Source organism: Melospiza melodia, chromosome 1 (genome assembly GCF_035770615.1).
Source record: "Melospiza melodia melodia isolate bMelMel2 chromosome 1, bMelMel2.pri, whole genome shotgun sequence".
NCBI lineage: Eukaryota > Metazoa > Chordata > Aves > Passeriformes > Passerellidae > Melospiza > Melospiza melodia.
In genome coordinates, this window is record NC_086194.1 from 29,688,569 (window position 1) to 29,710,134 (window position 21,566).

A 21,566-nucleotide genomic window follows, 5' to 3' on the forward strand; every position below is an offset into this window, starting at 1 on the left:
GAAGCCTTTTAAGAAATCAATTACCCATTGCTTGGATATTTTAAACTAAAATGGTCAAGGCAAGAATTAATGTGCAAGAAAGATCAAACTTACAGTGGAAAGGATTGGGAAAATAGACACAGATTTCTTGATTGCATTTAATTTGCATGATGCCCTACTGCTCCACATAGCAGAGTTTCAGTGAATGCTCACAAGTACCTGCCAGGATGTGCATATTTCTTGCTCCCTCTTTTTTTCACCCACTTCCTTCTATCGCACTACCCAGTCCAATTCATCTCTGAATTTTTGAGGAGATGCTTTGAGTTTTTATATTAAACAACTTTATTGAACAAAGGCATGATTAATATAAGTATGCATCCCTTCCTTAAATTTATTCCCTTTCATCCATTTCAACAAGTTCTACAAAATAACCCTTTACATTTGCTTTAAATATGGAAAAATGATGGAACAAAGTCTTGTTGGTTTTGGCCGAAGACATCATTAGCTGCTAGTTAAATTTTTCCTGCTAAAGGAAAGAGTTTCCCAAATGGATCAAGGAGGAAGGTTTGTCCAGGATTAAAAGCCTAAATTTGAAAACAGCTTTGTGTTGTCCCCAGACGAAATTCAAAAAGACACAAAAAGAGACAGAGCTGCTTAGGCAAAAATCACTTTTACAGTCCTATGAAATCACTGTAGAGAGACCAGAGTTATTTAAAAAGGATTATTTATTAAACATATTTCTTTACAAAGTACAATCAATGGTTTGCATTAAATTTTGGGGTTTGGTATTTGCCTGTATGTACACAAAAGCTTATAACAGAAAATATGTCTTGATTTTACACATGGGACACAATACAGAGTTACCTTCATATTTTGATTTCTGCCAACATAAGCAGTTGATAATAGCTTTCAGTTTAGCTGCTGTTTTTTCAAACTGAACATGAAGCAAAAACATTTCTGCAGAGTTTCAGCATTTATCAATGTACTCAATTATGACAAAGTAGAGACGACTAATCCTTTGGAAAGTTTCCACTGAGCATGAGTGGAACATGACATTTTTGGCAGGTTACTGGACTATCCTTATGATTGTTAAAATCACTTTTTGCAGTTATAAGATAAGAAGAATTGAGGAGCTAGGTAAATTTAATAATACCCTATTAGCAGCAGTTGATAGTAAATGCAACATAAGGTTTGTTTTGTCTGTCATACAAGGATGTGTCCTAGCAGACACTATTGTATTGTTCTCTACTTGAACAAAAGTATCTGCATTTATTGTATGTCTTTGGTAAAACAAAACAAAGATATAGAGACAAAAAGCCATTTATTGTCATGAGTGACTATTGCCATCAGCTAATATGAATGCATTGCTAAAAATTAGTGAAGACAGGAAAATGCTGTAAGGTAAATATATACAGAGTTAAAATACAATTCTTATCCACTAGATAGTGATTTTGTGGCACTGTGGTTTTCAGAATATAACGTCTTTGAGAGCAATGTAATTTTCAGTGCAAGCTTAAGCAAAAATACCTGCCCGCTGTCATAAAAACGACAAACAAATCTGGAATGTTCAAAGTAAGTTTGTCTTCCACTTCTCCACTCTTGAGGCACCTTTAAGACATGGCACTTACTGTAAACCATCTAAGAATCGAGAAAAGCAGACACAATAAGCCTGAATTTTCCATAACAACTTTAAAGATCACTGCCAGAGTCACTTGCATAAGTAAACGATGCCTGTGTAAGGCTTGCCAGCAAAGCATCTTTCCTGAGAACGGAGCTGGGGCACTCTGTGTGCATCATAAGTGTGCGTGCTCGGAGCTGTGGTCGCTGTCGTGGCTGTCGTCGTTGGCTAGAGAGTCCCCCGTGTGCTGCAGCCCGGCGGCGCCGATGCCGGAGAGCTCGGAGGGGAGCAGCGTGCCCTTTTTCACATTCACCAGTTCCTTCTCCCGGGCCGCTGCCCCTTGCTGGCCCCCTTTTACGCGCTTCCACTTCATCCGTCTGTTCTGGAACCAAACTTTTACCTTCGCAGAAGAAAGACAAAACAAGAAAATGAAGATGGGGTCACTGAAGGTAAAAGTCAACTTTCTACCTGTAGCGCAGCACTTGGGGATTGTATTTTCCTAATGTGCCTTTCTGCCTGGATGGTAAAGAGCTTAGCAAGATTTCCCTGAAGACCAGGCAATTCAGTTTTGGGTAGGATGTGAACACTGGGGATAGTGACAGCAAGGGAGGAAAAGGAGCTACTCTTAAGAAGACAGTTGGGCTATCTGCTACAGACAGTTCTGTAGGAGCATCTCCAAGCCCTTTAAAAAACATTCAAAAGATCACATACTCTTGAAAAATATATTAATTATTAATGCCATTTGTCAGAGAGAGAAACAAAGTCAAAATATTTCCCATCAAGGGACTGTGCAAAAGAACATACAATTTGAGTAATAGAGAACCCTTCATCAGAGGGTAGTTACTCTAGAAAACAACTTGCCTGAAATTTGGCATTGCTTTCTTCTTTGTTTCTGTAAGCTGGTGATGAGTTTCAGGTGCACCACTTTAAAGGTGCCTTTTTATTTAAACTTGCTGAAGTATCTGAAAGACCATTTCTTACTATAAGAGCTTAAGACTTCCCTGTCTATTTCACAAATGTATTCAAATTATTGTAGTCAACTGATCCTTTATTCTGCTGCATTTAACCATAGACCCTGATCAAATTTTTTAGACAAATAAATACTCCCAGAGTCAGAAGGCAAGGCATTTATAAATTGAGTCAAAATTAGCAAATAATTTCAGATAAGAATGAAAAAGAAATTCATAACATGGAAGACTAAAAATGTATCTGTGTTTAAGTCATATTAAACCCCAAGATTTTACGCCAGCTGAAACTCATTTCCGCTCCTCCCCATCTCTGTATGGAAATATATGAGGGAAAAGTAAACCTAAATTATTTGCACTGCAAACCACAATATTTTTCAATAGCCAAAAGAAAAGTAAAGAAAAAAAAAGATGTGCATAGCAGCTGTCAAATATATTAGACCAGATTAAAGGCTGATTTCAGATCAGCTTCAAGTACTGTCACTGAGAACAGTATGAATAGAATATTGTTCAGTTTGATTCATTTAGAGTTAATGTTGCTGAAAAATCTCATGTGTGTGTGTATGTGTGCAGCTCTTCAGATGAAGGTTCCACAGAAAAATAAACAATGCCCGCAACATTAAACTTGGAAAAAAAGCAAGAAAGCTTGCAATGCTAGTATATCCTCTGCTGTGTTTAGCAGAATGTGTTTCAGAGTTTTAAAAGAATCAGCAAGCAACAGGCACAGCAGGACATATTGTTCAACATGAGTAATAGAGCCACAAAAATGCTGTTTTGCTGAATCTGTCTTACACATCCAGGAAACCTCACAGTTTTTAACCTTTACTATTGCTTTGAATTTTGCATTAAAATTTTACTACAGTTGAACTGATAGATAGCGTTGCGCTCTTTGTAGATGTATATAGGAAGGAAGAGAGCTTATTTATTTTTTTAATACTCTATCTTCCCGTTAAAGCCAAAGTGAGCTGTTAAAGCAAAATCACTTGGGAACAGAGAAAAATTATTCCAGGTTAGTTAAGAGCCTTTAAGCAGAGCACATCTTTTCCTCTAGTCAGCTCACCAGAGCCAAAGAAATCTAGCTTGACAAGTGAAAAAGTGTAAAAGGGAAGGTATTTATTAGTGGATGCTGTGATGTTGGATATTACCATACTCAGAACTGGTATCAGAAGTGTCCCTGGAAACAACATTTTCAAAAGGGTGTGGCATTGGCAGCTTTCTGGGAGAAGTGATAATATTTTGTTTCATTTTTGGGGGGTTTTTAACAGTGAAGTTTCCCTTGCAAAAGGCACTGCTCTACTTGTGCCAGGTAGTGCAGTAGACACAACTGCAATCATTATCTGAACATTAAAAATAATACACTTTGGATTGGACCCATTATCACAGGATATTATCCCACTTCTTACGAAATAAGGGCCAAGCCATTTTTCTTTGGTAAGAAAAAATTACAGGATTGGAGTAAATATTAAAAGATCCGAGCAATTCTCTGGATATTTTTATGTCTTTGAACATTCACAGAATAATTCACATCACTCAAAGCCTAGAAGAGAGTAATAATAATTTATAGAAAACATGGTTTCAAGAAACATGACAATAATGCATTTGAAGTAAAGGTTTCAGTGCACAGCCTGGATGCAACCTACTTTAACTTAGTGGAATAAGAGACATCCAGGCCTTCTGGATGTGGTCAGTTCATTTGTGAGTACTTGAGAAACTGAAGCTAATACTCCTGTGACCAGTCAGACACTGTCCTGGATGGGACAGGAGTGAACAGGATGATTAATGCCTGGCTTCTGTTACAGGTGCTCATTTCTGTTCTCTCACAGAAAAAACTAATTCTCACATCTGCTAAACTGACATTTTTTGACTGTTTTCTACTGCAATTAATTAACTTATTCTGGTTTTCATTTTTATGATTATACATTTTGGTTCTGCTTGTTATAATTCAGGCCATTTTGACAACAGCAGAGTTGAGATGAGTCTGTGTCCTTGAGCATTAAACCCAAAAGATTGACCCCAGGTCCAGGTAATGAGTAACTGAATCCAGGCTGGGGAGTACTTCTTCATTCAGATCACCAGCCTTCAGATCAGCTCATAAAATTATGCCTTTAAAGTGCCTCCACCAGGGATTAGTAGAGGTCAGCATCTGCATATTAGTTGATATAAATCAGTTAAGGGATGATGACTTCCCTTTTCAAGGATGAGCATAAGATGCATTTGCATATTCCTCCAAGGATCCATCATGTAATGCTATGTCTGCAGGTGACCCATTGTATGGGAAACATGGCATTTTGGGAAAGTTAGGCTGAAATGACTCCAGCTCCCTTTGCATGAACTCTCTTGAGTGTAGAAGGAAGAAAGTAACACTGGCAATCTCCTAGGAGGAAATATACTACTGAATATTACGAACATATAGCCTTCCCATAAAGAGAAAATGGCAACAATGTTAAAAAGGGGGGGGAGGGGGGGGAAGGCTGTTTGTTCATTACTTTAAATAAACTGCATCTGATTTACTGACAGAATATAAAATAATCAATTGCTTTTTTGGTATGTCAAAAATTATTCTCAAAAGCTAGAAATCATTTATAGCCTATTCTCAAAAGCTAGAAATCATTTATAGTCAAGTTTATAATTGAAAATTTTGTGAGTTTATTTTGATACCATTTGCTGTGCTAATGTACTGCAGGGTTCTTATATAAGGGAATGAATTATACACACACAAAATATTTTTTACTATATATTTCTTTATGTCCTCCATTATGAAGTATTGAAGTGCACTTTTGATCTGATCCAAAGTACACTAATGTCAATGTGAGGTTTTTTTCATACAGCTCAATAGACTCTAAATGAAGACCTTAATGCTCATTTGCTAATAATATGAGATAGGTACTTCACTTGTTATTTCCTCTAGAGATCAAATTTAGATATTGGAATTCTGAACTTCCTTTGGAGCTGAAGGTCAGTTATAGAGGGTATAATTGTTACTGATATGTGATCCATCGATATTTTAGTAATGGAAAGGAAGTGAAGCAAACTTTGTGTGAAGTAATTCAGAGCATCAGTTTATCTTGGTTCATGGAAAAGAATGCTTTTCAAACACACAACTCATTTAAATTTTCATGCATATAACATGAGTCAAAACAAAAAACCCTGAAAAACATAAAGGAGAGAGCATAAAGAAAGAAGATAGAAAATAAAAGAAGTAGAATAGAACAGAGTAGAATAGAATAGAATAGAATAGAATAGAATAGAATAGAATAGAATAGAATAGAATAGAATAGAATAGAATAGAATAGAATAGATCAAGAGTGATAGAGAGTGACTGAATGACTGAAAGAAAAATAAAGAAAAATTGAAATAAAAATAGAGAGAAAAAATCCTTGCTGAAATGAACTTTAAAAATTTTTGAAATTTCCCCCAGTGAAAGAACTAGTAGTGACATTCACAACTTTTGCAAAAAATTATATCCTTTAAGAAAGTTTAAAGATCTACTGTGACAAACTTAATAAGATTTACAGAGCTTTTAATGCTATTTTTCAAGCCTGTTAGCTCCAGCAGGGTCTGAGCGTGCTCACCACCTCTCAGAATCAAGTCCTGATTGCCTACTGTTTATGGAAATGCACTCCCTCGTCTCCACCCTTTGACTAGCACAACTTGACTGTATGGAGCAAGCATGTGTATGCACAGAAAACAAAGGAAGTGGCGGGAAATGAGCTGTATTAAAGATGATGGTAGCATTAACAGCTGTTTCTAAATCAGCGCTTATGAGGCAGTCTATTGAGCACATCTGCTTACTGGCACGAAAGCCCTGTTTCTTTTCCCTTAGTCAACAAGTTGTTTAGCATCTGCATTCCCACATCTGATGATTAGACTGTTACTTTAGATACGACTAAATTATTTCTCATCGCATATCTCCTGATCTACAAGATAAATGTTTTGCTGTGACCAATTTATTTTAAGGTCTGCTCTGTAGGAATCATAGGAGGGGAGTTAAAACAATGAGGTTGACATTGCTAGTGTCTACATTGCCAAAATAATTATTACATACTTATGATATATAGGTCCTTAGTAGTCTTAAGGACCACATGATGGGCTGTGTTGGATGTGTATCTTTAATATAACTTCCTTATGTGGACATCAACAACTCCTTTTGATTCAAAATGTAAATATTTCCTAAATGTCTGATTTAGTGCTCCTTCTTCAGCAGAGTCTTTCAGTCATGTTAACTTTGAGAATAATTGAATGAAAAAGTAGTGACTGAATTCAAACTATCTTAGTTCTACTATCAGCTCCCTTTCTTCTTTTAAGAAAAAATACTTTCTCTTTATAAAAGCTATTTTCTGGAAATGAAAAATTCTTTCCTAAAATCCAGTTTTCTATTCCTGGTTTTAGTGGCATGAGTCCTAAACAAGATTAAAATTTGAGGCCTGATTTCTAGAGAGCCTTAAAAATTAGAAACAAGAGTGCTGTGTCAGTTGTAGTTATTCTTTTGCTTTAGGGGATTCATATTTCTAAGCAAGAGTCTTTGCAGTCAGTATCCTAAATTCCATGTTTTAATATACCTTAATGATATGTCATGAAGACCAAAGTATCAAGCCTTTAAAGCATTCTTCCTCAGTCAGCCATTATCCATTTACATTCATTATTTTTAAATCTTTCAATTTACTTTCCTCTGATACAGACAAACATATGAATAATAAAAAATAACACTAAGTTTTCAAAATTAGAAAAAAAAATAGGTTTACTTCTAAACTTTCTTAGGCCTTGAAAACATTCCTGTTATTTTTAGATAGTACATTTATGCTGCCAAGTTTTAAGGAAAGTCAAACTCCTGAAATTTACAGAAATCTCTGGTGTTATACAGCTGAAGCTTGCCTTTTTTGCATGCATACAGATATTTTCATGATAGTTTATTCAGAAACTTATAGAAGTAAAATAGAAGTGTACAACCTATGAATAAATATAATTGCTCATAGAATATAACAAAGGAATTCCATTTTCTATTCCAAAGAAAATCTCATAAAAATCTCAAATGTATTTTAGAGATTAAAACTAATTTAAATAAATTTTATTATTAGATGTTTTCTTAGTTAATATAAAATATTTCCAAAATCCATCACTTGAAGAAAATGGACTTATCTGTGGAAATTAAGGAGTGGTACCAGAGCCTTGTGATTAAAATTATTTAAGTCACCTGCTCACTTATTTAAAATGATCTGCTTCATGTTACATTACAGAACTTTACACTGAATGTGTACAAGTACTTTGCAGCAGCTGTTGAGAGAAAGGGGAGGTTTTGGCAGGTGCACAGAGGACAGCTGGAGCTTTTGGCACCCAGGAAGGTGTAGGAGTGAGTTCTGGTTTATCGTTACATGAAAGTCGGTTGAGATTTTGGTACTGCTTAGGTGATACATTCTCCTTTCTACCTCCCACGTTTAAACAGGGATGGAATAGCCATTATATTTCAGAGGACAGCAGTGATAGCAGTACTTCTTTCCAGTTTCAGAAGTCTTTGGGAGCACTCAGTTTACCTCCCTCTACTCCCTGCAAAGAACAGTTGCCTTCTCCCCCAATGGTCTTCAAAATTGCTTTCATGACCAAACAGCTAATCTTCCTGAATCAAAACCTCTCTAAAGTAGATTTTGCAGTTAATATATCTTAAGCACAAAGAAAAACACTATTTCAGGCACCTTGCTCCTAGTGACTTGTTTTACATAATCTAAGGTCATATTTTTTTGTAAAATTAGTCTTTCCTTTTTTTGGTTCTAGGCAAAGAAAGGCAATCTGTGGGGCTGCTGCTTGAACTCCCTCTACCTTATTCTCCTGTAATACGTCTTTTAGGAGCATACTTTCATCCATTCCTTTACTATGTATAGGACCTAAGAGGGCTTACAGGGATGGAGAGTGACTTTGATAATTCACTCATAGGACAAGGGGGAATGGTTTTAAGATGAAGGAGGGTAGGTTTATATTAGATATTAGGAAGAAGTTCTCTACTGTGAGGCTGAGGTTGCCCAAAGAGGTTGTGAACTTTCCATCCTTGCAAGTGTTTTAGATTGGAGTGGATGAGGATCTGAGCAACTTTGTCTAGTGAAATGTTCCCTGCCCATGGGCAGTTGGAACTAAATGATCTTTAAGGTACTCTAACCCAAACAATTCCATGATTCTATGATCGTGTGATCCAAACCTACAAAATAAACAAATGGTGGAAAACTAATTACCTTAAGCTAAACTTTCCTCTTCTTTGTGTAGACATTTACCTCCATGAATTACTCATATGTAGAGTATTTTACTTCATGATAAAAAAAAAATTGTAATGTTCATCACTTTGCACCCATTTTGCACAGATCAACATTTCTCAATGGCCTCCAAAAAAAAAAAAAATCTCCTTTATTCTACATCTTCATTTTTGACTCTACAAAATAAGTTGTTCTCCACTGATTTCTTCTATTTCTTAAAATGACTACAAATGACAAATTTAAAAGCTCCCCTCTCCCTAAAGAGATAACAGAAGAAGCCACATCTTTCTCAACTTGAGCTTAAGAAAGAGCAGGGGTAGGTAATAGCCATGCCTCAAGCACTTGGTAAAAGCAGCTGTATGAGCTGCTAATATTCCTGTCTATATCACATATGCTTCTTGGCACAGCAGAGGTTTCTCCCCACCCAGAACCTCATGGGGTTTCTCTGCAGGTGTAGGGTCCATTCACAACTAACAGCTTGAAGTTCTTGGATCTTTGCATATGAATTGCTTGTTTAAATTCAACCAATACTGCAAATTAAATATGCTGATGAATTTTTGCCATGTAATTTTTTTTTAAATAATTAGTGCACAAATCGAAATTATGCACTAATTATGTCTAAGCTTTCTAGCTGAATTCTTTCCTGAGAAAGAACAGAGGTGCACAGTGACTCTTACTGTTGGTATTTATATTGCTCAAGACAAATATCATAGTTTTATTTTATTAACAGTGTTACTTTAAATAAACAAAAAATCTAAAGGATTTCAAGCCATGCAGACTCATTATTATAGTGTGGATAGAGTGTGCTTAACACATGGAAGTGTGGAATGAGCAGCTGCCTTTCAGAGATGTGACAGCATGACAGACTGATGTGGTCAAGCCTGTCCTATCAATACAGTTTGATTTTTGTTTGAAAATATTCACCACCTAGCCTCAGAAAACTAGCTTCCTAAAGTAGAAAATTAGTTATGCCATTTAATGCATGAAGAGATATTTACACTTCCAGCAGCTGTGCAGAACAAACACATGATGGAGGAATGTTGAATTCCTGTTTTCTTGCCTGGGTGACCAAATAAAGCTACTCTTACCTTATCAGTGAAGTCCAAAAAATGCAGTGATTAACCTCCATTTACCTTTGTAATGCTGAGAAGTATTTTAATCAAGTCACTTGCAATGAAATTTTGAGGTAACCAGGTCTGGAGAAAAATTTTCTAATGGTAAGCTTCATGTAGTATTTGCATGATCTTAACAATGCAGTGCTACAGTGTGGCTTATGGTACTATACCAAAGCATGATTTAAATAATAGGGCTGCTTGATTCCATTTCTGGCAGGAAAAAGGCATCACAAAGCTTCTTTCTTTGTGACTCATTCCATGTTGGTACCACATGCATGGAAGTCAAACGCTTGGTACGAAAGCATTCTTCACTTGGAAAAAAATTTGTCCTTTGCCTATGCAAAATCAATGGCTTTAGGGTTTTTATAAATGATTGATATCTTCTAGGCAGATATTGGAAATTAAAGTTGAGAAGAAATAAAGCTGTTGTTGCCATCAGCAGAATTTAATCTGACTAGGTGGGATTTTCCGTTTGTGTTGGCAAACTGAAGCATGACATATTTGGACTGTTTATTCCGGTAACCTTAGCTAGCCTGAAGAACTGCAACATTACTCTTTTGATTAGCTCCATGCAAAAAGATCTTGTGAGATGGAAAGATCTCCTACTCTTTCTATATTTGGCAGGATCAACTCCGTAAAAATGTCCATTTTGCCACTCCTCTGATACCCCGCTGCAGCTGCTTCCTCCCCTCATCCCACGGTGAGATATTAAAAAGTCTGCATGGAACCATCTCCAAGTTTATCTGGAGGTACAAAAAAGCCAAGAATGCGTTTGTCAAGGTTACAAATATCTAGGGAACTCAGATAGTTTTTAGTCTAACTAGCTCTTCAAAATATAATGGAGGCCTGCCAGCTGAAAATTATTAACTGCTGCCTGATCTGGGATTGTGAGTGCACTCTACAGGAGAGGGAGCAAGCATTATATGTACCTATATTTCTGGAGTTCTTACAATACCATAATAGAGCCATCCTACCACCAGATGTGCTTATAATGCTCTCAAAGTGCACTCTTTATATCTAGGCAATTGAGGCACTTATTTAATATCATCCTCCTGTCTTGTAACTCAGGTTTCCTTTTTAGGGAGTAATAGGATTATTTCCTTCTCCTGAGCCATATGTAGGGGCTTTTTTCTGGGTTTTTTTTTTTTTGGGTTTTTTTGGGGTTTTTTCTGTGAACTAGCCTTCCATGAGTCATTTATGTTTGAATTGATCTTGTAAGTTATTTCAAAAGTCAAATGAAGCCTTACTTTGATGACTGCAGAAAACTTTAATAGTCTTATATAGCTTTTTAAATATGGTTAGACATATGCTTTTTTCTACAGCTTATTTAAATGCCAGAAAGGTAATTATGAAGTGTTAGTTGGTCAGTGCCTCTTTTAATCTGTGGCATATGGTAGAAATTATCACTATAGTCAAGAGGAAGATAGAGATTTTTTACGTTAATAGGCTACATGATTTATCTCACATCTTGGGGAATAACTGAAAGTTGTAGCTTTAAGATGACCCAACAATACTTTCCCCAGATTATTTTGTTGTTCTTCTTTATCTGAATAATACACTTGTCTTTTTTTAAAAATCCTAACTAAAAAGTAATGCTAAACAAATAATTCCATCAGGTCTGCTCTCAAACCTATCTTCCAAGCAGATGCATTATTTCACCCAATAGCCAATGCTACTATTTTGCCATTGTACTATCTCAAGGAAGTTTCAACTCTCTGTATGCAAATTCAGTGTTTCATGAAAGATCAAGAAATCTCCCAACACCTAGGGGTCTACAGCATGAGATCAAGGCTATCACTTGTGTGTTCACTACTTTCAAACAAAGGAACTATCAGCTATTGCACTCTCTGCAATGCAGCTTTGGGGAAAAATAGTAAAAAGAAACAGTTCTGCAAACAGCAATCTTCTAAAAGTGCTATCTCATGGGAAAAGGGGGGGCATGGCCGATAATGCCATCAATATATTTTAGATCATTTTTTTGCACCTGTTTAAGGTAGGTATCAAATATGATCTCCTCTGTAGGCATGGCTAGTTGAAAAAAAGTCATTTCATAAGAATGAAAATAAGTGCTGTTATCTCGCTCAAGGGTAATGATTCATTTTGGTAATGATGGAAAGGCAGGTCCTGAGGAGACTTCCCTCTCTTCACTGGAGAGAAAAGAAGTATTAATGTCACACCACGCTCACCCTGAAGTACATTTTTAAGTCACTGGAGGAATGCTGATATAAAACAAGTATACAAGAAGAGCCAAGTCTTTTGATTTATGGCATTCAGCTTCTGAAGTGTGCCATATACCATAGAAACCCAGATCCATGCTATTTACACCATTTTTCTATCAAAGCAATAGATTTGGTTTAAAAGAGACATTTTTACTTTATAACATTACTTGGCTATAACATACATAACCATATGATTCAGAAACTGAAAAATATGTCCAGAATTTCCCCTCAGTGTTCACTTTTTGATTAACAATACAGTTTTTATGTTTTTTGTTGTTGTTGTTTCTTCTCCTTTTCTCAGACCATTTTACTGTGGGAAGATACAGAACTGGATTCTATCAAACTAAAAATCTTAATGCTTTCCTTTTCTAAGGTGGTGTTAAGCAGGAAGGCAGGAAGGAAGGAAGAAGGGAAGGGAGTTATCTCTAGGAGCTCAGTTGTCACTCTGTGATAATCTGGGGAAGCAGAAAAGGATTAGATTACATAAATAAAAAGACTAATGACAATGCTTTAGAAATTACCACAGTAATCTGCAGAATGCTTAAAACTGATGCTTTGTGATAGCTGGAGAACAGAAACTACTACTATGACTTAAATAAATTCTCTGTACTTATATAGCTGGACTGTCTTTTCTCCTCCAAAAACAATATTTAATATTTATCTTATTTTCACTATGCTAAATGCTTTTAGATTAACTATTCCCTTCAGGATAATAAACTGTCTCTTCATTTAGTTTACTACTCAACATGATCTTTGAAGAAAAGAACATAGAATTTATTTGGGGAAACACTTAATTCTAGGCCAAATTCACCATTTTTAAATGTAGAGCTATATCCAGCTGACTGATTCCTGTCAAATTTGCCATCAGATATTTTTTTAAATTTATTTATCATTGTTCAGTTTCATGCCGACTCTACCTTTGTCACCAAGACAAGAATTCATTCTTTCTCTCCTTAGCTGTCAAAATCAGGTGTGAGTCTAAAAACCATAGACAGTGGAAATGAAAAACAGGCAAAATTTTATCAATTATTTGATACAAAATAATGTACTTCAAAAACGTAACTACCATACATAAGTAACTGAAAATTACCCCAGTGAAACCTGGTACTGTGGTCAAATCAAACAAGAAATTGCTGTGTTTTTCTTGAAAAGCTCAAAGGCACAGCCATTTTCTAGAAGCTTTGAAACCAAAAAGCTGTTGGATTTACTTTTGTGAGTAAAAATGTGTTCATTTTAAAAATTATTTGTTTCATTTATTGGCTGGATTTGATATACATACCTATGGCAGGTGCTCAAGAAAATTGCAAATCTTCTTATATGTAGACTTCACAAATCATTATGCTATTTTGATACCTACTTTTGACTATATCATCATCTTACTGATTGCATCTAAAGCAATCCCTCAATCTCATATTAATTCCTGAAAAAAGAATGACTGTCTATCAGTGGACAAAAAGCTTTCCATTTTAATATTAAAACTGTAGGAAATATTTAATGAGATTTTGTGTATTTGAGGCCAGTATTCTAAACTTCTTTACTAAAACACATTTTCAAAATGTGTACATTGATGTAATTATTATTTGAAATGTGACTTCACTACCTATTTAGTGTATAGAGATGAGATCCTGAAACACTTTAATACATGTGTAACATGGATATTTCCATTAGAAATCAATGTGACAACATGCATGATGAAACTTAAGCACATGCAGAAGTGTTTCCTGGACCAGGGTTTGGTGAGCAGGAAACCAATAACAGTGATAAGAAATTCCATCATCTCCGCTGCTTTTACAGAGCAGGGTAAGATAAAGGGGTTTAAAATGCCTGTATCCCAGTTTTGCTGGCGTTCCCATTTTTGCTGCCATCTGGAAACAGGATGTTCAGAAACTCTGCATTAATGGCCACCGCATATACTTAATAGGCTGAACCAAGTTGCTCGTATTTGTTGCATGCAGGCAAACCAACTCCTTGTGCATACAGTGTTTGGGACCTATCCTCTCTTCAATGACATCAGTGTGGACAGATTAGAAAAGATATGCACCCATCTAACAGGTCTATCACTCATGCTTTTATCTTCCATCTCTGCCTAATAGATGAAATTAATCTGTAAGTGGTACATATGAAAGTATAAATTACTTTCACAGCAGAGAGATAACAAATGTATATAATTTTGCTAAAAACATTCAATCTGATGTATCAACATAAATATTAGCATGATAAACAGGAGCTTTACTGTGAGGAGCTACTAATTCCTGGTACATATTGGGCAGGCAGTTAAAGTCCATTATTTTTCATCAGTACCTGTCTTTCAGTGAGGTCAAGATTTACTGCTATCTCATATCTTCTCAGCCTGGTCAAATAGTTATGATGAGCAAATTCTGCTTCTAGCTCTCTGATTTGCTCCTTGGTGAAAGCTGTCCTTTCCTTCCTGGGTTTACTGTTGACCTCTGTCTTGTAGTTGCCTTCTTGGGAATCTGAAAAAAAAAAAAAAAAAAAGGCAAAAAGTGATGTAATGTCATGACAAGTGTACAGCTAAATAGAAAACAAGCCCAAAGACGACGAAAACAACAAGCTAAAGTAACATCTTTCAAACTTTCTTCTCTCTGAAACACACCCTTGCTTTCATTCCTATGGATCCTTTGCTGTAAATCAGGAAAGCAGAAGTAATTCTGGCAGACTTGATCTGCTGCTTCCATTAAAACACATCAAACTTTAGCTTAAAACCTTGCAGTGTTTCATTTTCTAACAATTCTCTGAAGAATTTCTGCAAAGCGTCAATTCCTTCCCACTGCTGGCAACTCTCTGTGCATCCAACCAGTACAGGATGTGTATCATTTGATTACTGTATAATGAGTAATACCTCAAGAATCTCTCTCCCCTATCACTTCACTAATACCTTAAGGCAAAGCTGTTTTACAGCAGACACTTTAAGGTTTAGTGCAGTTACACTTTCAGGGAAAGCAACAGACAAAGCACAGGAAACTGAACACACGTCTAAAGGAAGTTGGTCCTCTCCCATGTCCCATGGGATCTCCTACTCACGCTATAGTGCAGGTAGGAGCTTTTTGGCACAGCTGGTATCAGTATAGGAAATTTGCTACCACTGATGCTCATTACCTAAGGAATACTTTGGCCACAATAAGAGGAGCTTTGCGGAAAGTTTCATTATCACCCTCACAATTCCTTTTACTCTCAGAAACAGATATATTTGGTCCTGACCCAAACTGCTGAACTCAGTAACTCAGTGACAGTCATTCTATTGCAGACAGTGAAGTCAGCTTAAATAAATGAATGTTCAAACCATAAGGAAAAAAAAAGATAGTGGAAAGCAAAAAAAAAAAAAAAAAAAGGAAAGAAGAAGAAGAAAAAAAAAAGACCAGACATTTGTAAGTTTGGGTATGATACAACACCTATATATCCAAAATTAATTCTGGCCTCACGAACCATCTTAAAAATGTCACAGATTAATTCACACTTCAGCTGTTGATTTAAATAGAAACGTGCATCAACATCCAAATGAACTGGCTCACAAAAAAATCCCTCCCTGGGACTCTGTGTCAGATGAATCATCAGCATGCCTGAGCCTGTCCAACTGGCCAATGAGTCTGGTTTCAAATCTACATTTTATAAAGGTATAAGAATATTTTCACTTTTTGTCAGTCACTCTGTTACTTTGAAGGGAACTTTGGGGGGTTTTGAGGTTTTTTTTTTAATGAGAACTGTTGATTCTTGACTCAGTGCTATAGTCAATAATTTAAAATGTTTTAAAGCTAATGGCTGCATAGAACCAAACCTCTGCTTTTGCTGACATAACACACAGAACTTTGCTTCAAATGTGAAATGTAGTACTGGCTGTATGATTTAGAGTGTCCATCAAAGTTGTTGAGTGTATCTGGGAGTTGTTCAGCCACAAGTACAGCAGAGATTTTAGGACATTAGATGGCAGGCCCATTGACAATAGTGTGGGGCCAAGGTCTATTTCCAAACTCGACATAGAAAACTTGATGTTTCAAAACCACTTTACACCTAGAAATTAACATTTCTTCCTTTATACTAGCAGGCAGAGTAGAGTCACTCTAACTTCTCTCCATGTTTTTCTGTTTCAGGAACATGCACATTGGTTTTTTCCTTTAAATTTCTCTGTCTGCTATCCCATTATAAGGTCCAAATACTAGTAGATCACCTGAATTTAAATACTTAAACCCCTAAATCCCCATTCCATTGAATCACTGAAGAGACACACCTAAATCATTATTTTTGCCATTTTGGCTAACCATTCCTATACTGCCAGATGTGTTTCATACAGGCTTAAAAGCAGATGGGTGTGCATAGTCATTATGTGCTGCATGATGCAGAAATTAATTTTATACAAATAATTTCTAAAGTCCTCCTATAACTGTCCTGGTCATCCTGTGCTTGTGTGAGGCCATGAGCCAAGAAGTCTTCCCATGTCAGTACTTGCTGTAAGAGAGATCCATGGCTCACTGCTTCCCAGACTAGAGGTTGTGTCCTTAAATAAAAGTAATGTAACTACATACGACACTGATACCATATCAAAAATTAAATACTAGAAATTAAGACATAAGTCTGGATACACAACAGAAAGAGGGATCAAGGCTATAAAACCTTGGTAGCTACTTCTATTGTGAATGTTTGAAGGGAAAAACTTAAGGAGTGCCCATCCAAATGTCTCCCAGGAAGACACTGGTCTCTGTAAGTGACTGAGACTTGTAACATGAGCAATTTTGGCAAGCAGATGATTCCATGAGGAAAACGGCTTTGCTGTTCAGCAGCAAATGGTTTTTTGTAACATTCAGAGCCAATGGTTCTTGGGATACTGAAAAGGGAAGGGGAGGAATACTGGGATAAGGAAAGGGGAATATAACTGCATTAGTAGCCTACGTCCATCATCTTTGCCAACAGACAGGATTCAGAACTGCTATCAGTGTTACCCCATACAGATCCTGTGGAAATATAAGCATTCTTGGACTACTGGTCACTTAGACATTTCTTCCATTGCTGGATACTACCTTTAATTCAATGCTGGATTCTAAATGCCTGACAGCCATAGTTTTGTTAGCAGTAAGATTCCACGACCAGACTGACACAGTGGAAAAGTTGCAGGGTTTTATTTATTTTTGAGAATATTATTGATTGGATTTGTAACAGTGTAAAAACCACATGGTATATTCAATCACTACTGAAAGCAGAAATTGGAGAGGTACACAGAAACCTGGGACAGGTCAGAGAGCTGACTTGCTCTCAATACTGAGGTAATGTAATAGAGCAACTGGAATCCCAGGAAATCTGTTTCAAAAAAAATACAGCCAGCAAGACAATAGCATTTTGCTTAATGCATTTGAGATATTGAAAATATATTTAAAAAGAGACTGAAATGGGTACTAGTTAGGTAATCATGAGTCTCTTGCTGTCATCCTGCTTGCTGCAGTGTCACTGTGGTTCATGTGCAGGCTGCCTTTTATGTCCTATTGATGTCGTACTGCTTGGAATTTTAGTTTTGAAATTTGGGGTTGTTTTAATTTCCAAGGAGAAAGAATCTAGGTTTTCTAATCGGCTTTTGTTTTTTTAGCAGTCTCTATAAAGCCAAGATTGGGAACTCCCATCTCTTTCTGACCTTCAGGACTCTGTTCATATCACCTGACTAGCTTCTCTTTGGTGGAAAATGGGTGGGAGACTTGGAAGAGATTCTTGGCAGAACTCACGTCAGCCTACATCTGTTTTGCAGCTGTTGCAACTAAGGCAAGAAAAAGGTCCCAAGAACCTTAGTTTTCTTCTACTGGCTACATCTTATGCCAAGTGGTAGGTGTAGAGGCAGAGAACAAAGCCTAGGGGGAACTCAGTTAGACTACTTGCCTCTCAAAAGACACACATAAAATACATACAGATGGTACTAACCACTTGATGAAAAATACAGTAATCTATATTGTCTGTCTTCCGCCTTCTGCCAGACCAATTCTGGCACACTTTCAGAAGATGTAGCCTACATGCAGGTATTTGTACCTTATCAGTCTCTCTTCTGGAAACCTTTGTTCTTTAGATGTCAAGTAATATAGGCAGTTAAACACTGCTTTGAGGGATGCAGGTCATGCCTTTTCTTAGAACTGTTTTTATCACTTTTCAAAAACTCCAGGCATCATCTTTAATATCTCCTGTTAGACAAAAATACTTGTTGGTAACTGATGTAAGAAAGTACTGTTTGGAAAGACATTCAGAGTTATAAATGGCTGTTCCACAAATCTTTGAAGACTAAGATTTTTGCCAAGCTTAATAAGAGCTCAAGATTTATTTTTAAAAAAATCATTCCCAATCGCACTATTCCCCACCCTCAAAAGTTACTTCTGCTTTACTTTAAGGAATGGTTTGTTCTTAATCCCAACATTTGTATTATCCCATCAGAGTTCCTATTTTCTTCTCTCTACATCAAGAGCTGAAGCATGCCAAGCAAACACAGGATCAAATCCCTATACAGTGATAATTTTGATGTTTTTACTTCTGATACCCGCCTAAGGAAAAGAAGGACTGATCACAGAACATTGAAAGAGACTGGAGGAGGTATCTATGGTACAAAGATCTGCTAGCAACCAGGTAGGGTCAGAATCAAAGGTCAAATGTGCAAGAAACACCTATTTTTTTCTTGGATTAGTTCAACAGCTGGCATACCTTCATTTCTCAGACAGAAATGAACATTCAGTTAATACCAGGAATGTAAATCCCCAGACAAAAATTTTCAAAAATTTATCAGATTGCTAGTGTTCTATTGGTAGTTACAGAAGGTTTTCAGATCCTGATATGCACACTGAGAGTGAATAGTGACAATAACCACTAATGATTTTTGACAAAAAGGCCATAAGAATTTCACCTTTATTGCTCAATATTCAGGTTTTCATCTTTCACTAACAGTTTGCAACACTTACCCATGAAAAGCCCCCAGCACTAGCAAACAATTTCTAAATTTATTTCACTATTAATTTATAGTGAAGTTGGATAAATTATATGTCCTTAATTGTGTATCTTCCTATAAATGATGATCAAGAAAAGAACTACAACATAGGCATCTACTTTGAAATGAAGCTATCTATGCAAAGTATTAAAAGCAAAAATCTTGCTACTTCTGACTATTTTAATGTTTTATGAAACAATATTTCTTTCAAACATAAATCTTAGACATTTGTTTAAATAACTGGTATGTAACAAAACCTTCTAGAAATCAAAAAACACAATAATGATATGTGATTCAATTCAAAATGCTTGCTTACTTTTCTTTTTTCTTTTGAGATATGAACAATATGAACTAAGGAAAAAGTAGCAAAGAGATGGTGCAAAGGTCTCCATATGGTTCCTATTTTTTTGCCAGAAACTACGTGTGAGAGCAAGATTTACCCAGAAACAGCCGCCTTCAGACATTTTTGACTTTTGATCCAGAATATTATGAAGTTTTTGTATGACTTTTATTTTCTAAATTTTCAATTCAAAGTTGCGTAGAATTAATATGAAAATTTACCCTGTATCCAAAACACTGCTCTTTACTTTGCAGGTTCATACGTTAAACCCTTACTCCCTGCTTTTGTGTAAAACCTTTGTACAAAAGAAAAAATAAGTCCACGTATCTATGGTTACTTTGATGCACCTTCTGTTATTTGCACCAAATGTTGCAGACTTTATTAATCTATTTTTGTTTCATAATTTTCCTTCTCTTCACAGTCATTTAAATAATGTTCTTAAAAGACTTTGCCTAGTGAAAAAGTGTACTTCCAAATCACTGAACACCTTCAGTCTGAGTGCCTCTTTTGAGAATGTCATTAAAAGTATTTCTGGACCTGCAATTCACTAAATATTGGAACAGACAACATCATCATTTCCATAATTCACAACTCCGCATGTGCAAGTGGGCAAAACTGCACAGTAGCACAAGTACGATGTCAAAACTACATGAATCCTTCTTTTCAGTCTAATGAAAGCAAACTTTTGTTTGCTTATTGAGTTAATGCTTTCTAACAGTCTGTGACAATTAACAATTTAAAACAGCCTCATATCCGCACCCAAAAAAAACACTGACCTGGCACAGCAAAACCTGTGGGTATTCTGAAACACACTATATACTGTCCCAAACCATTACCTACTGGCTGCTGCTGCCAAAATTTTGTTATTATTGCCTTCTGAAAGTAAAAGTCTAGGAATTATACTGCAGTATCGGAAACATTGATTCCTAACACTGTAGCAGCTAATGCTGCAGGTTCTGGAAGACACCTCTGCTTGAAAAGATATCCTTTTACCTTCTAACTACATAGCATGTACAGGTCACTGCTTCTTCAAACTGTGCAGACAGGGAGGACAACATATGTATTCTCTCATATGACTGAGAATAGTAGTGATCTAGTGAGTAGATCTTCACTAATCTCTGTCCAAAGTCTGTGTATAATCACAGTTTATCATAGGAAAGGAGACACAAGCTTTCCCTGAAAATAACTTCTCAGACTGCATTTTAATATGACATTTTATCCACTGGGATTGACAATTCCCATTTGCAAGTACATTCTGCAGATACATCTCCTACATGCAGCAACAAATAACACATGCTGGGTTTTTTGCCTTTTTACCAAACGAGTTTTATAACTTGCTTTCATGCAGAGAAGCTTCATTAAATGATGTCAGGACCATCTCCCCAATAATTAGGAGTGAATGTTCCAGAGTAAAAGCTAACCTATAAAATTAAACCAACAGATTTTTCTGTACAGGAGCTTGTTAGAACAAAGATCAAGAAGTGAAGAAAACATCTAGTTGAGATAGAAGTTTATATAACTTCTCTTTCCAACCAAGAGGAAGAGAATAAAAGTGAAGAGCAACCAAACCCAGGCCAAACACTGTGCATACCTCGGTCATCATCGTTCTCATCATTTTGATGAAAATTCTTCCCTGGAGAGCGGCTGTATCAGAACTCCAAGGAGGCATTAAAAGGTTCCTTTAGGCACTACATTATTTTATAAAAATGATACTTGGGAAAAATGTACTTGGGAAAATAGATCTTTGCCATGATGGTATTTGAAAGATGCAAAGCACTGCAAACTGTAGGGAAGTGGTTGCTTGAGGAGGGAAATGAGTGTAAGACACACAGAATTTACTTAGATAATACCCTCTCAGTAAATCTTATCACTCTAAAATCATAGGTTGTAGTTTTCGATTTAGCTTTGCAAATCAGAGACCCTTGTCCTGCCAAAAATACTAAGCAGTGTCGTGGGACTCAGGTCAAACAGAAAGCCATATATAACTCACATCTAAAAAAAAAAAAAATCTTTTTAAAGGAAAAATACTTAAATACTTAAGTGGTAAAAAATGGATTATGGATCATTTAATCCTTTGACCAGTAAACTGTTTGAAAAAATGCTTTCTCTCAAGTACATGTAGATTTGCCTCTT

At 36.2% G+C, this 21,566-nt stretch overlaps 1 protein-coding gene across 1 annotated transcript in view; it reads right to left on the reverse strand.

Annotated features, from left to right (window-relative positions):
- Positions 1 to 686: 686 nt before the first annotated feature.
- Positions 687 to 21,566, reverse strand: part of MEOX2 (mesenchyme homeobox 2) — a 52,148-nt gene continuing 31,268 nt past the window's right edge. The window contains exons 2-3 of the mRNA XM_063152412.1: positions 14,434 to 14,606; positions 687 to 1,997 (exon numbers count right to left, since the gene is read on the reverse strand). Coding sequence (XP_063008482.1) covers positions 1,773 to 1,997; positions 14,434 to 14,606 — 398 coding nt within the window. The 3' untranslated portion in view covers positions 687 to 1,772. The remainder of the gene's footprint in view (positions 1,998 to 14,433; positions 14,607 to 21,566) is intronic.